General features: G+C 40.5%; 1 protein-coding gene across 23 annotated transcripts in view; it reads right to left on the minus strand.

Annotated features, from left to right (window-relative positions):
* Positions 1–17,059, minus strand: part of GRIP1 (glutamate receptor interacting protein 1) — an 852,850-nt gene that overhangs the window by 27,303 nt on the left and 808,488 nt on the right. For 20 of the 23 annotated variants that reach the window (XM_054527383.2, XM_054527382.2, XM_063712186.1 and 17 more), the window contains 2 exons: positions 5,354–5,510; positions 3,247–3,358 (listed from right to left, as the gene is read on the minus strand). In XM_054527383.2, coding sequence (XP_054383358.1) covers positions 3,247–3,358; positions 5,354–5,510 — 269 coding nt within the window. Of the gene's footprint in view, positions 1–3,089; positions 3,135–3,246; positions 3,359–5,353; positions 5,511–17,059 lie in introns of all 23 variants that reach the window. The other 3 variants (XM_054527388.2, XM_054527387.2, XM_054527386.2) reach the window with 1 other exon arrangement.

The following is a 17,059-nucleotide window of genomic DNA, read 5'->3' on the forward strand; positions in this document are numbered from 1 at the left end:
CTCTGACTCCAGAACTCTTTTTCTTGACTGCTTGGTGCTTCTCAATCAAATGTTAGGTTGAACCATATGAAACTTCCTTTTTAGTAGGTAGAAAGATGCCTAGCATTTAAAAACAAGTGTGGGCTATTTATATAACAGTTTATTTCAGATAAATACCCTTTTTAAGTTGATTGAAACCTTTCTTTACTGGCTTCGTTGGTGTCATGGGATATTCTTCATTTTATGGCACTTACTCATGTATATAATTTCTATGTTTATTTTATTTTATTTTTTTGAAACGGAGTTTCACTCTGTCGCCAGGCTGAAGTGCAGTGATGTGATCTTGGCTCACTGCAACCTCCACCTCCCGGGTTCAAGCGATTCTCTTGCCTCAACCTCCCAAGTAGCTGGGATGACAGGTACCCATCAACACGCCTGGCTAATTTTTGTATTTTTAGTAGATATGAGGTTTCTCCACATTGGCCAGGCTGGTCTCAAACTCCTGACCTCAGGTGATCTGCCTGCCTCAGCCTCCCAAAGTGCTGGGATTACAGGCCTGAGGCACTGCGCCTGCCCCATGTCTATGTTTAATCTAGTGTATCTGACAGCACTCAGTGGTTGTTTTCTTGCCATGTTGACCATCCGTTTATTATTTTTACCTATTTAGACTAGTTGTTTGCTTTGTTAACATCCATTTTTTAATATTCATTTTTCACGAGAATGACAGGACACATGTTGGAAGTAAAACAATCACTACATCTGAGAGACCACAGTTTTGCTTTGATGAGTCTTAGCTGCCATAGAAGAAATTACAAATTGATTTAGAAAAGGTTCTGATGGAAGAAATAAGATACTATCACTAATTCTTTGGTATGCATTTTCAAGTAAGTATGTGAGTCTGTACAGTAATCAAAGTTTGATTGCTTTGTTTAAAATGAACTTTAGGTAGCATTTGAGAAGGAACATAAAAGGTAAAACAAATATAAAAACTAAAAAAGGTAAAAAATAATTATTTTTAATTACCTAGGATTTGCTTTGGTCTCAAGAGTATGTATTACCTGTTTTCATTTGCCATAATTCATAATTATATATTATTCCTAAGGCAGCCTAGAGTACTCGATCTGACATTTAGTTAAACCTTCTTCTTATATTATGCTAACAAAAGATAGTTAAAGCAGTGTTCATTAATCAAGAAAGGGCAAAAATACTAATAGTTAATTTTATTGAATACTTTATTGAATACTTAAGTGCCACATAATTATTAGCTCATTATAATTCCCATTTTTATAGAAGAAATATCTGATAAGAGAGGTTAAAAACTTGTTCAAAGACTCATTCAAATTTCTCGCCTTTGTTAAAGCTATACATTTTTCAGTGCTAAAGTTGAACCTAAATTATTGCTAGCAAAGGGGAAATGATTAGTAAATTAATTTTCATTTCCATTTCAATTGTAATCATCTTTCATCTTAGCTAACCTTCTACATTTATTAGTATTATAGTGTGCTTTAACTTTTAACGCTGGATGTAAATTTAATATGCAAGAATCTAGCTCTAATATTTTTTGTATAATAGCATTTCCAATCAAGGGAATGGGGTTCATTTAAACCAATAAATATTCTTTGTGATAAAAGGGTAAATATAACTAATTTATGAATCTGCCAATCATTCATCCTAGTTGAGGATTTAATTTCTCTTTGGCTTATAAATTCAACTCATTTGCTTTCTGCATTAATAATGTCAAGGGCCACATCTGTCTGGAGCTATGTTACAGCAAATTCATAGGCTGTGGCAACATAACATCTACTCTTGCTGATGGATGTTGTTTTCATCAGATAACTCAATTTCTGGGTAAAAACAGAACCTCATTGTATCACTGTTTACATCATTTTCTTTTTGCCTAATGTAAAATAAGCTGTTAGAAAAACAACTTTTTTTCTTCAAAAGGGAAATATCAAAATGCACAATGAAAAAGCAGGATGAGCCAAAACGTGCTTTCAAAAGCAGGGCTATGTTCAAGAATTGTGAATTGTGCTCGTTATTCAGTTTGGGCTACTTTTCTTCATCATTCTACATGCAGAAGGTGGTACAGGTTTAAATAAGCCAGCTGATACTTAAGCATTCTGCTCTTTTTAAAAGTTGTATGAAAAGGAATCATTGCTAACATCTTACTTCGTTTAGATTTTATAGGATTATCCATGTCCAGGACCTTTAACTGTGCTCTGAAGCTGCAGTTCATGCCAGATAATACTATGATGTTTACAAGTTCAAACTAATAGTTTTCTTTATAATTCTCTTTGCAGATTCACAAACATTAGAATCACATAAAATATCCACACATGCAATTGAGAAGCAAAATAATATAAAGATGAGTAATCATTTTAGAATTGCAAGAGTTTCACCCCATTATGCCATTCACATTCCTTATGGTGACTTGGGGACCTCATAAGACATCAAAACAAAAATGAGACTTTTGCCACTTTATTTTTTACAGCTCAGAAAATTTAAAAGAACATAAAAGGAAACAGTCCAGGACTTCCCAGACTAAAGTGTGAATACCATCAGCAAATTCATGGCTTTGATTAAAGAACTCACCAGGAGTTCAGCTATTATATTCCATCTCGTTCTTCCTTGAATTCACACTAAGTTAATACAGATGGAGTCAGGATTTATAATTAACAGCAATGTACTCTGTAATATTTTTGCTGCTTATCAAATAGACTGGCCTTTTTCACCAGCTGCATTGTCATCTACTTTAAGGACAAAACAAAGTAAAATAAAATTTCCTCTTATGTTCCTCTTAACCATCAAATTAATTTCTATACCAGGTACAAATGAAAACATGCCAAAGAAACCTTTCTAAAGCAACTAAGAGAATGGGATGCGCCGCTGCTGGGAGACTTAGCTCGCTTTTTAGCGATTTGGTGGGAAACAGATACAGTCAGGGTTAGCAGGGAGCAATGGCAGAAGCCACAAGTCAGTAAGCTTGAGGGATGGAGATGGGGAAATAAATACTTTTGACTGCATTGTATAAAATCAAATTGCTGTCCAGAAGGCAAGGGGGTAGGGAAGGCAGCTTCACAAGCAAAAATATAAACATAAAGGGTAGCTACCAAGAGAGTCATGTTTCTCAAAGACACACGCCTGTCAGCTTTCTCCTGTGGAAAGGGTTAAAGCTTTTAAATGAACTGGTGTGAGAAATGCAAACTTAAAAGGACCAAAAAAAATGAATGTAGAAACAATAAAAGTAAGTAGCAGGACTGAGGCTACCTCCAGTTCTCTCAGAATTCCTGACTGTCCGCAGGTTTCCAAATCCTCCAGCGCTTGAGACCAGAAGTTCTCCTCTTGTTCTGTCTCTGCACTATCGGCAGCCACTGCAAAACTGTTGTCAAGAAACACAGGCTGGGTTAGGAACTTGCCAGACTGTTTTTTTTTTTTTTTTTGAGACGGAGTCTCTCTCTGTCGCCCAGGCTGGAGTGCAGTGGTGCAATCTCGGCTCACTGCAAGCTCCGCCTCCCGGGTTCACACCATTCTCCTGCCTCAGCCTCCTGAGTAACTGGGACTACAGGCGCCCGCCACCATGCCTGGCTAATTTTTTTTTTTTTTTTTTTTTTTTTTGTATTTTTAGTCGAGACGGGGTTTCACCGTTTTAGCCAGGATGGTCTCGATCTCCTGACCTTGTGATCCGCCTGCCTCGGCCTCCCAAAGTGCTAGGATTGCAGGCGTGAGCCACTGCACCCGGCCTTTTTTTTTTTTGGATTCAGAATATCTCTCCTTCATCTCACACAAAATATAGAAAGAGAGTCATTTTGGATCTGGCTTTCTTCCACCTGTGCCCTCCAAGTATATGAGCTTCAGCAGAGGGACGCTTTAGGAAATGCAGTGTTGTGAAGATGGAAAGGATGGTCCATGGTCTTACTACCAGATTTCAGACTATTCGTGGCTGCTGCTAAATGGGCTGCAGCCACATGGCCCTATTGGAATGGGATGGAACATCGGAAATGTATTTCAGCTGCTGTATCTACAAGGAGAGAGAAATCAAATTTTTCTCTAAGAGAGAAACATGTGTTTTTCCCACTTATTTAAAGATCATTATAAGTAAACCAAATGCTATCAGTTTTTATAAATTTCCTTAAAATGTTTTGGTAAGTAACAAAATGGTAAAATATACTTTGCTGAAAAGATGGATCCATGAGGTACCTTTTTTTAAAAAAAAAGTAACTTAATGTGAAACTAACTTTTAAAAGAAAGGAGAGGGGCCCAGTGCAGTGGCTCAGGCCTGTAATCCCAGCATTTTGGGAGGCCTAGGTGGGCAGATCACTTGAGGTCAGGAGTTTGAGACCAGCCTGGCCAACATGGTGAAACCCCGTCTTTACTAAAAATAACTAAAAACACAAAAATTAGCTGGGCGTGGTGGCAGGCGCCTGCAGTCCCAGCTAATTGGGGGCCTAAGGCAGGAGAATTGCTTGAACCTGGGAGGTGGAGGTTGCAGTGCGCTGAGATCATACCACTGCCCTCCAGCCTGGGTGAGAGAGTGAGACCTTGTTTCAAAAATAAAAAATAGGCTGGGCACGGTGGCTCACACCTGTAATCCCAGCACTTTGGGAGGCTGAGGCAGGCGGATCATGAGGGTCAGGAGTTCGAGACCAGCCTGGTCCACATGATGAAACCCCCGTCTCTAGTAAAAATACAAAAATTAGCCAGGCGTGGTGGTGCATGCCTGTAATCCCTGCTACTTGGGAGGCTGAGACAAGAATCACTCGAACCCAGGAGGCAGAGGTTGCAGTGAGCTGAGATGGCACCACTGGACTCCAGCCTAGGCAATAGAGCGATACTCCATCTCAAAAAATAAAATAAAATAAAAAATAAAAATAATATAAGATAAAATTAAAAAACAAAAATTAGGCACATGTGGTGGCCCACGCCTATAATCCCAGCTACTCAGGAGGCTGAGGCATGAGAATCGCTAGAACCTGGGAGGTGGAGGTTGCAGTGAGCCGAGATCTTGCCATTGCATTCCAGCCTGGGCAGCAGAGTGAGACTCTGTCTCAAAAATAAATAAATAAATAAATAAAATAAAGGAGGGGGACCTACTTGTCATAAGGAAGGGAGTGCAACGTTTATAGAAGCAGCTTCTCCCCAGGTGCTACTACTGTTTTCGTTAGGGGAAACCCAGCTCTTGCCCTGTTGTGTGGTGCCCAGGTTGCCACTGGTCAGGCAGCTTTTAGGATCCTGCCATGTGGCCAGCATGGATGATTATGGTGGCTTTAAGAAGCTCATACTAACAATATGTGCCACTGGAAGTACAGAAGTTCAAATCTTGCCCACATGACCATGCAGTCGTCTTGGATGGGGCAGCATTGGTTGAAAACCTTACCCACTGGCTGTGGACCGGTCCCAGTCTTCATTACTCAGCCCCACATCTGGGTAAGTCTGGCTTCGAGGCTTAGTGACTGGGGACAAGCTGCCTCTCTGTTTTGGACTCCTCCAGTCATAGGTGTTGAAATTGTATCCTGAGGCCTGAAAACTAGTGCCTAAAATATAAACAAGGTGTTAGCATTGGGCCCAAGGATTACTTAATCCATTGAGAAATGACATTGTTAACCAGTAGAGGAGTCAAATTATAACGGCAATGACAATAACAATAGTGAACACATAGTGTGTACTTATTGTGCACCAAGGACTTCACCAAGTACTTCATTTTGAGCCATCTTTCTTCTTTAGAGCCATCTTTGGAGGTAGATACTCCTATTATTTGCATTTTACAGATGAGGACATGGATGGCTTAGAACAGTGGTTTCAAGTACCTAAGGCTATTTGCAAACTTTCTTGGGAGTTCAAGTCATAATTTTTGGAGAATCGGTTTTCAGATCCTCAAGTTCTAGATGCACTTCTTCCCCAAACTGGCTTAGCTGAGATCTGCCAGTTAGTGCTCCCTTCTCATTTCCTCTTCACAACTGTACTCCTGCCACTTTACAAACAAAAGACATATTTCTCATCCATTTCAAATCTTTTTTCTTGAGATGGAGTCTTGCTCTGTCATTCAGGATGGAGTACAGTGGTATGATCTCGCCTCACCACAACCTCCTCCTCCCGGGTTCAAACAATTCTCCTACCTCAGCCTCCCAAGTAGCTAGGATTACAGGAGTGCACCACCACACCCAGCTATTTTTTTTATTTTTATTTTTAGTAGAGACAGGGTTTTACCATGTTGGCCAGGATGGTCTTGAACTTCTGACCTCAGGTGATCCACCCACCTCGGCCTCCCAGAGTGCTGTGATTACAGGTGTGAGCCATTGTGCCGGCCCCATTTCAAGTATTTGAAAGTGCTTGGGCCCTGGGATATAAACTCCTAGTTGCCAAATCAAGGGATAATTTGGGAAAGACTTGTTCCTGTGATGAGGTCTGTTGGGAGCAAGGCCTTATTTCAACCAGGCACAAACTCACAGCAAGGCTTTCACCCCTCTCTCTCGTCCATCTCTCATGCTGCCTCAGAGAATTCAGAAGGGCAACGGATGTCAGGGATGAAGAGCCTGCTGCGTTTATTGTTTATTTGCTGACTTTTTTCCACCAGGGAGTTACATCTGATTAGCCTGATGGGTGAGACAGTGAGGAATGGCTTTGGCAATTATGTTACATAATGGACACTTTCCACAAAAGTATTTCCAAGCTGTAGTTCCAAGATTTTGATAGAAATATTTTTAAAGCATTTTTACAACAAACTGGAAATTATAGTCTTTGCAAGTATTTACATTTTGTGAGAAAAACATTTAGACAACAACTTTTAGTAGGTGATGGGGTATATAGTTCTTCAAAATTATTTTGGGGGCTCAAGTGGGGCTCGATTGTAGGTGTGACTCCATAACTTGTGCTGTAATCATCACATACGCCTTCATCCACTACCTCAGGTTGTGACTTGTGTGTGTGCATGTGTATTTACATGGATGCACTGGCTTGGAATATGATATGTGTTTCTTAACTGTACTTAAATCATTTAATACAGCAAACAGACCTGTACCCACATTTTCAGTTACAGTTAAATGGCCTGATCGCGTAAGATGATTCTGTCTCCATGATATCCCTGCTTCCTCTTCCCCATTCACTTTCTCTCCACCTGTTGTTGAAGCCTCTAATGCCATTTTTGCTACTAGCTTAAAGCCCAAGGAGAGCAGGATATCTAAGGGATAATACTCTCTGATCAAAAGGATTTGATCTCAAGAACCCAGGGCAATGCCTACCACCACATGATGGAAATACTCTAAGAACCTTCTATTTTAGGACACCAAGGATTAGAAGACCTTGGAGCAGAGGAAATATTTACAGTTCAATATCTCATTCTCTTTTTCCTAGGTAACTGCAGAAGTGTGGTTAGCCATCTGGGAAGAAGTCTTATGAATGCAATTTTCTGTCAAAAGTGTTGACTTAAGGAAACACAGATGTGTCCTCTCTTGAAGGGGAACTAAGTAGCTGTGAATTTCATCATGGCTCCCTCTGATGGACTAACCATTTTCTCCTTCTGAACCAATCAAACCAACCTCAAATACATGAAGTCTCAGCTTTTATAATACTAAGAGTTTGGGGAAGCCTGTACCTCACTTTCTTTAACTGGTTTCAACCCTCAACCTTTCAAAGAGCCAATGCTAATTGGTGGTGTCTTCCTGGAGTATCCTTTTCTGATAAGCATTAACCCCGATGACCACTGAGTTCCCTGGTGAAATTTCAACATTTTAGACTGATTTTCTTTCCAACTGTTGTATGTATAATAAGCAGTTCTTGGAGACTTAGGCAAGAGTGCAAGAATGGTCTTGAGCAGATGTGCACCACCATCAGTAGGAAACTGCTAACCTTGAAAGGCATGTGTATCTCTAATAAGGATGCCTTGTCTCAATAAGGACTATTGAATGATTATTGCATTACAACAAAGCAGAGAAAGAAAAGGGGATAAGATTCAAATCTCTGGGTGAAATGTAAAGTCAGAAAACCTGATCCCAGCTCTTCTCTAGTCTGTGCTATGCTGACCCAGAGATTAAAGTAAGAAAAGTTGACTAGGTGCGGTGGCTCACGCCTAGCACTTTGGGAGGCCAAGACAGGCAGATTGCTTGAGCTTAGGAGTTCGAGACCAGCCTGGGCAATCATCCGTCTCTACAAAGAAAAAAAAGACAAATCCCAAACCCCCCAAAATTAGCTGGGCATGGTGGCGCATGCCAGCTACTTGGGGGGCTGAGGCAAGAAGATTGCTTAAGTCTGGTCGTTGAGGCTGCAGTGAGCCAAGTTTGCACCACTGCACTCCAGTCTGGGTGACAAAGTGAGACCCTATATCCAAAAAAGAAAAGTAACTGGGCATGGTTATGCGTACCTGTAATACCAGCTACTTGAGAGGCTGAGATAAGAGGATCCCTTGAGCCTAGGAGTTTGAGACCAGTCTGAGCAACACAAAAAGACCCTGTCTCAAAAATAAATAAACAAATAAATAAAACTTAATAAAAGTAAGAAAAGACCAAAGTTCAAATCCTAGCTCAGCCACTTCCTCACTTCATAGCCTGGCCAATTAACGTCAGTGTAAAATGGGGATAACAATAGGTACTTTACCAGGTTGATAAGAGAATGAAGAAGAATGAATGCACACCTTACGAAAGTGCCTAGAACACAAAGGTTTTAATGAACACAGATGCCCATTGTTACTATATACTAAACCCTTCAACCTCTCAAAATCTCAGTTTCCTTATCTTTAAAGTAGGGAGACAAGGAAAAGAGGTAAGTCTCAGCATTATTAATGCAGTAAACATTTGGGTGTCTCTTAAGTATCAGGTACTATATATCAAGAACAAAAATGCAAAGGGAAATAAAACTGATTCCTGTTCTCAAAAACTGCACTGTTTGGTATATGTATAGGAGAAGGAGAAGAAAGAGGCATAGAAAGTGAGTTCTAGTAGCATGTGAAAGTGTCATCCTTATTTAGGGAGGAGCCAAGATGGCCGAATAGGAAAGTGTCATCCTTTTAGTCTTAATACACTAATATGGAAGGACACAGACAGGTTTGGGGATTGGAAGGTGGGTCATGAAGGGTGCCAAAGGAAAAATGACATATAAGCTTGGAGTTAGATAGCAGGTCAGCATTTACTAGTTGGAACTGTTGGGTAAGACAGTGCATGGTGGGCACAGTGGCTCATGCCTGTAATCCCAGCACTTTGGGAGCCTGAGGCAGGTGGACCACCTGAGGCCAGGAATTTGAGACCAGCCTGGCCAACATAGCGAAAGCCCGTCTCTACTAAAAATACAAAAATTAGCTGGGTATTGTGATGCATGCCTGTTGTTCCATCTACTCTGGAGGCTGAGGCAGGAGTATCTCTTGAACCCGAGAGGCGGAGGTTGCAGCAAGCCAAGGGCATGCCATTGCACTCCAGCCTGGGCGACAGAGCGAGACTCTGTCTCAAAAACAACAGCAACAACAACAACAACAACAACAAAAGACAGTGTTGGCCAAGTAGAAGAGAGCCTGGTAAAGGTGCAGTCAGGGTAAACAGGGCATCGATTCTATCAGTGGGTCTCTGTTCTAAGAAGAGAAAAGTATTCCAGGAATGTTGTGGGCCCTCTTACCATGTGTACTTATTCCTCCCTGTAGGAGGAATGTGATTTACCCAACTGGTGATTTTTGGAAAAGAACATTGGGCATGTCACTCAGCCCGTTCCTAGCTTTCTCTGGACCCTTTCTCTCCCACTGCTGCTGTGCTGTGTGGTAAGCAAGCCTGGGTCACAATCTTGGGGCTCTCTGAGCTTGATGGAGGCAAGAAAAGGCATGACTAGGCAGTTGGATAACCATGGCAGACTACCTGTTGCTCATCAGAACATTCATTTTCTTCTTTGTCCTTAGTACCAGAATACCATTTTGGGGTGAGCAAATTATTGCTCAGACTAAAACTATACATCTTAGCTTCTCTCAAAGCTAAGTGCAACTTAGTGAAATGTTCTGGTCAATGACATAGCTAAGGGGACTTCTGAGAAGGCTCCTTACATCTTTGCTACTGCTGTCTGGAATGCAAATGAAATTGCTGGAGCCCCAGTAACTGTCTTGGACTACGAGGTGACCCCAAGGATGAAAGTCAAGTGCTAAGCATAACAGAGCCGAAATATTTAGAAGCATGGGCCTCTGATGACACTGTGGAGTTACATACCAGCTCGAAGTGCCTGCTTCTTTATAATGTAAGTCAATGTATTGTTAGAGTTTTCAGTTCTCTTCAGCTGAACCTAATATCATTGATTGGTAATCAGTTCAGTTATGGTTTGCTGTGTAGATCTGACTTGTGTCTTATTTAAATTTCAATGTCTAGACTTGGGTTGAGGGTAGGAAAATAATTATCCTGATTCTGGCTGCAGGACCAATCCAGCTTTTTCTAGCAAAAAAATAAAATGAAATGCTGATATTTTAATCCATAGCCGACTCTCATTTCTATTTCTCAATGGATTTGAAATCGATTAAGAGGTTAATTAACGTACCAAAATACCTAGTGTTATCAAGGTACCAAAATGAAAAGCTTGCTTAGAGAACAGTGAGATATTCTGGGTATGTGTACTAAAAGGTACTGCAAGGAAGTGTCAGCAGACGGACTGACAAAGTATTCCGGGACTAGATTACAAAGAACCCTGTGTTTTAAACTGAAGACTTTTGACTTTATCCTATAACAATAGATAACCATCCATCAAAAGAGGGTTTTTTTGGTTTAAGGGAGTGGCATGACTAGATTTGGTTTTTCTAAAGATTATTGATAGAAATGTGGGAAAAGATGCTCAAAGTAAGAAGATAAGTGAGGAAGGAGTTACCATATTTCATCAGGCCTGAAACACAGGCAGTGGCAATGGAGGGACATCAGAGATGCTAAGTGAGTAGAGGGAGTGAGATACCTGGGTCCTGATGACACCATGGGAAAAATAAACCCTGATGTTGCTTAAATGCCATCATTTAAATTTTGTTTTGTATGTAGAAGAAAATCTTTAAATCAGCTAAACTTGACCTTTAACTGATACAGCTGGCTGGTGATACCATGATTTAAAAGAGGGAATATCTGAGGAAAATTATGTTTAGGTAAAAGGCAAACCTGTTGCCTTTACTGATAAAAAGTTAACGGGCCCTGAGGAATATTCCTTTACACCAGGAGTCAAGCTTAAAAGCCAGGGAATAAATGAGGCAGCCCAGGTGTAAGAAAAAATCAACTGCCAGATAGATAATGAAACATTTTTTGTTGTTGAATGATGGTGTAAGCACATGAAATACACATATAATATTGGAAACTACATTTTAAATTAAAAATTGATAAAATAAATAAGTTGAAAAAAGAAATAATATTTTTTAAATGTGCTGGCCAGGCACGGTAGCTCAGGCAGGGCACGGTAGCTCACGCCTGCAATCCCAGCACTTTGGGAGGCTGAGGAGGGCAAGATCACCTGAGGTTAGGAGTTCAAGACCAGCCTGGACAACATGGCGAAACACTGTCTCTACTAAAAACACAAAAATTAGCTGGGCATGGTGGCGGGCACCTGTAGTCCCAGCTACTTGGGAGGCTGAGACAGGAGAGTCACTTGAACCTGGGAGGCAGAGGTTGCAGTGAGCCGAGATCGCACCATTGTACTCCAGCCTGGGCGATCAAAGCAAAACTCAGTCTCAAAAAATAAAATAATAAAAAATAAATAAAATGTATGGTCCTAAGTCATTTCTCCTTTGGATTATTTATTTATTTATTTATTTAGACACAGAATCTCACTCTATCGCCCAGGCTAGAGTGCAGCAGCATGACCTTGGCTCACTGTAACCTCCACCTCCCAGGTTCAAGCAATTCTCCTGCCTCAGCTTCCTGAGTAGCTGGGATTATAGGCATGCACCACCACACCCAGCTAATTTTTGAATTTTTAGTAGAGACAGGGTTTCACCATGTGGGCCAGGCTGATTTCGAACTCCTGACTTCAAGTGATTGCCTGCCTTGACCTCCCAAAGTGCTGGGATTACAGATGTGGGCCTGTGTGCCTCGCCTCCTTTGATTTAGAATTGGCAACTTTTTCTTCTTTCCTTCTTTATTTTACATCTGGGTTTCCATATCTGATCTTACACTTTGTATCCTAATGTGAGGTATAAAATTTAGTCCAGATTCCTTTCACTGATATTAATGTTTAGTTTTATTTATTTGCATAATGGAAAACAGGTCTTTACAAAAAATAGGTCTTTATTTGCACAAGTAGAAAATAGGAAAGTAGGTATTTCTGAAAGTTCATGGAATCTTGATAGGATGATTTTTATTTTTAGGGTAACTATGCCTTTGATATTTGTAAAATTCTAACATTCCAACCTTGTAATATTTGGTTTTCTGTACTAATGCAGATTAATATCTGTAGCTTTTAATTCATACCCAGCATTAATTTAGAAAAGTGAACTAATCAGTGTTGGTTCATATTCATAAAGTTTAGAATTCAATTTTTGGGCCGGGCGCTGTGGCTCACGCCTGTAATCCCAGCACTTTGGGAGGCCGAGGCAGGTGGATCAGAGGTCAGGAGATCGAGACTATCCTGGCTAACACGGTGAAACCCCGTCTCTACTAAAAATACAAAAAATTAGCTGGTCGTGGTGGTGGGCGCCTGTAGTCCCAGCTACTTGGGAGGCTGAGGCAGGAGAATGGCATGAACCCGGGAGGCGGAGCTTGCAGTGAGCTGAGATCGCACCACTGCACTTCGGCCTGGGCGACAGAGCGAGCCTCTGTCTCAAAAAACAAAAAAAGAAAAAAAAGTAGAATTCAATTTTCATCTCAACAATTTTGGGACTGTAGCTCTTGCCATTACTTTCATTCTTGGAAACCAATTTTAGTACAGGAAAGTGAGCCAGTTAATTCCCTGCCAAATTTGTTTTCTAAAGACCCAGTTTTGTGAAGGATGAGAACATCAAATCACATGTTTGTGTAACTATTTGTAATTGATCTTGCCAAGAAATATTCAAAGTATTCAGATGAGGCTGTGGTCTGAATGTCAATGCAAAGACAGTTCTCTCTTCTCTCAGAAATCACCTCAAGACAAAAAGTAATGATAAATAACAGAATGCAACCTCCATCTTAATCACAACTAGAGTGTTCATGTAATCTCAAACCATAATACATAAGAAAATACATAATACATAAATTCAGTGGAAGTCAAATGGGAAGGGGGTGGTGGTGGTAACAAGTGGAGAGAAGACACCTATGGCCAGGACTACCAAACTACTCTTTGGTAGACAACTCAGTCTACCAAAGCAGGGGCGGTGGCATGAGGCAAAACTCCAATGCTTTGTTTGGAACACCAGTATGCACTGCATGGCTGGTGGCAGAAAGTACCTGTGATCCCATCTGGCACCAAGGTAAAGTCAGGGAAAGAGAACACATGTCACAGACTGAAGGGAGCAATTCCTCAATGAGGCAGGGTAGCAGAGAGGAATTCTGTTTTGTGAGCAGCCTGCTGTTGCTGCTCTCTGGTAGCTGGGGAAGAATTTACTCACACATACCTTGCTGGAACTGGGGTATGTTTGGTAGCTTGGAAACAGAACCTCTAGCAGCTTCCAGTTCAGGAAGAACTCATCTCATTCAGTGGTGAGCAGTAATTGAAAAGGAATTGGCATAACATGTATACCAAGTAAATATCAGACAAATGAGAGCAAAGGCATAGAAAAACAAAGTGATAGCAGATGAAGAATACTCATGAGAAAAAGCCTGGTTCAGAGCAAATGATAAACATGACCAATCAGAAACAATCTCAAAATTTAAAAAATACAAGCAAAGCCATCACCTCTATAAAACAAGAGACCAAAGGAGAAATATAAGAACTCAAGAGAAATTGGGCAAGGCAAGATGATGATGAAACATGAGCTTGTAGAGATCAGAAAAGAAACGAAAGAGAAAAATAAAATCCTGCTAATGAGTAGAGGAGGATACCATTGGGTTTCTCCTCTGTGCTATCCTCTGTATGATTTGTATTCTTTAATTACATTAAATAAAGTTGGACTCTGACTACACATGTTGGTGTCCTTTATCAGTTATCATCCTTATGAAAACACAAAGAAGGAATATATCCTTATAAAACAATGAAAATAAATTAATCGTGCATTCAACTTAATTAAGTCATAAAACGAATAAAATTTAAAAGGAACTGAATGAGTCAAATTAAAAGTAAAATTTTATGTAAAAAAAAAACTAGAGTAAAACTAATAAATACATGCAAGAGTCAGTTCTCTGGGAAAAAATAAAAACCAAACAAAGAAATCAAACTGTTACTAATCAAATCATGGGGAAAATAATAAAACCACAAATATACCAATTAAGGAACAATATTATGGATATAATTATAGAAACCAAGAAAATAAAAAATTAAAAAAGAGATTAATTATATAAAATACATTTGACATCTGGATGAAATAATTTCATTTTCTGAGAGAATACAAATGATCAAAATGACCTCAAAAGGGAGAAAAATAAGATAGAAATGTAACTATCTGAGTTGAGAGTCCAAAGTTACAGAGAGCACAAGGGCTATTCAGCCCATGAGAATGGCAGTCTATGTAACACCACCAATTTGCCAGTCTCCTCTTGTATTGACCTTTGCTAAATCCAAGTAAAGCAGTCATAGGGTTTTCTCAGAGTTAGAAGGAAGAATTAATGAGATGCAAGGAGACCAAATGCCTAAGATTTTGATAAGGCAGAAGGGCATGAGGCATCTAATGGACAAGACAATGGGGAGTGAAAGAAGCTGACCTGGAGGCCGACTGGAAGAAGTCAGCCACACAGTGGAACTGAGAATCAGCCCTTTGTGGGACTTCCTTAAACACATCCCTTCTTTCCCCACAAGGTTTCGTCATTCCATTCTATTTCCCTTTTCACTAACGAAGTGATAGGGCCACTGTTTGTTTATTTGTTAACTGACTGTCCCTTCAGCTGGGTAACCTCTTCCATGGGAGCAGAGACCATGTCTCCTTTGTCCAACAGTGTATCCACATGGTCTATGGGCCTGATATTGAGCCAGTCATTACATACTGATTGAAGGAATGAATGGAGCAAGCTTGACATTTTAGAGAAGAAGGAGAGAATGTAAGGAATGTTGCTGCAAAGACATCGATTTCCAGCCCCAGGAGGAAGATGTGCATTATGAAGTCTCCTGGGAACGAGGCAACTATTACAGCCTTAAAGGGAACAGAGAGAATGTGCAGGGGCTTCCTGGAACAAGGCAGAGAGCCTGCTGAGAGGCTGGAGGGACAGGTTGGAGAGGTAAGCTGTATCTCACAACATAATATTGAATAGGAAAAATAAAAGTGTTGTTCTATGCCTTGCTTTTATTTCTGTTTTAATTTTTTTTGAGACGTAGTCTTGTTCTATTACCCAGGCTGGAGTGCAGTGGCATGATCTCGGCTCACTGCAATCTCTGCCTCCTGGTTCAAGCAATTCTCCTGCCTCAGCCTCCCGAGTAGCTGGGATTACAGGTGTGTGCCACCACACCTGGATAATTTTTGTATTTTTAGTAGAGACGGGGTTTCACCATGTTGCTCAGGCTGGTCTTGAACTCCTGACCTCAGGTGATTTGCCCACCTCAGCCTCCCAAAGTGCTGGGAATACAGGCCTGAGCCACTGCACCCAGCTGTGCCTTGCTTTTAAAAAGTCAACCTCACAAGCACAATCTGAAGAGATGCAGTTTAACTGAATATCACAGGTAAAGAAAAAAAAAACATTCACAAGGCTTTGAGATCTTGGTAAACTGTAAGCGCAAAATGAATGTCAGATGTGCCATGACCACTAAAATTCTTATGTTGAGGTAGGTGTCACTGATCAGTTCTCCTGTCTTCAATGATGCCAGTGACAAGCTTGCTTTACTCTGGGCTGTCAGGCTGTTGTGTGATTTTCCTTTCTGAATGCTACACTTTAACAGGTACACAGGTAAACTGAAGCACATTCGTAAGGGAGGCCCACAGGACGATACAGATACTCGTCAGTAAATTATAGAAGACACAGTTAAAGGAACTGGGGCTTTTTTGCTTGGAGAAGGAAAGCCTCAGCAGAGACCCAATAGCTGTCTCCGAGTATCTAAGGGGCTGTCAGGAGAAGAGGATTTAGTCTCGTGCAGAATGACCTTGAGGGTATAGCCAGGACTAATAGGCATACTGCAGCTCAATACAAGTGAGAGCTTTAGAGTCATCAGAGCTACGTGGAGATGGGGGTTTGCCTCAGCACAAGGAACAACCTGTCACCTTGGGCATTCAAGTCCATGTAGTGTGTCTTGGCGTGCAGTGAGGCAGGACCTGGCACCAAGGGCTGCACTGGACATCAGACTAGCTGACTCCTAAACCCTTTCCAAACCTGAAATCCTGCCTTCAGCTTCCATGTTCGTTACAAGAATTAATGGGGATTAGTTATGCGAAAGCGCTTTGTAAACTCTAGAGTGTTCTACATATATAAAGGGTTATTACTATTTTTTCATTACCTTGGAGTACTTCGATTCTATCCTGATTGCTATTGTCTCTACTTATCCCTTAGTTCCCTTCAACCTCATAAAAATGTCTAAATTGTAAATGCAAAATGTAATATTATGACTATGATTCAAAATTTCAAAGTGCTTCACAAATAACAAATAGTTTTTCATCTTTTACTAGTGAGGGGCAGGTCCTATATTCAGTTTGCTTCTCATGGTCCTGTGTCTGTGGTTTCAAGGAATGGAGTAGCTAAGTCCTTACAGATCACCTTACAGGGAAGAACTAATTAATATCAATAGCACCCTCACAAAAATCTCTGGTAACAAAAATATCTCTGCATTAATGAGCAATACACAAAAATACACAAATAAATAATCAATACACAATAAATTGATAAATAAACCTGAGTCTACTCTGATAGAATGTGACTTCTGTCCTTTACTCAGTGTCTTCTGGTGGCCCATCAATTCTCAGGCAATCAGAAGGTCTGTTATTTCGTGGCATAGGCAAACTTGTCACAAGATATTATGACTTGGAAAAATTAATTGCCAGATAAAGCCCCAATTCTATTTAGGTGTTCAAAGTATTTTCCCCACCTAACTCCAGTATCATCTCTAATGA

Source organism: Pongo abelii, chromosome 10 (genome assembly GCF_028885655.2).
Source record: "Pongo abelii isolate AG06213 chromosome 10, NHGRI_mPonAbe1-v2.0_pri, whole genome shotgun sequence".
NCBI lineage: Eukaryota > Metazoa > Chordata > Mammalia > Primates > Hominidae > Pongo > Pongo abelii.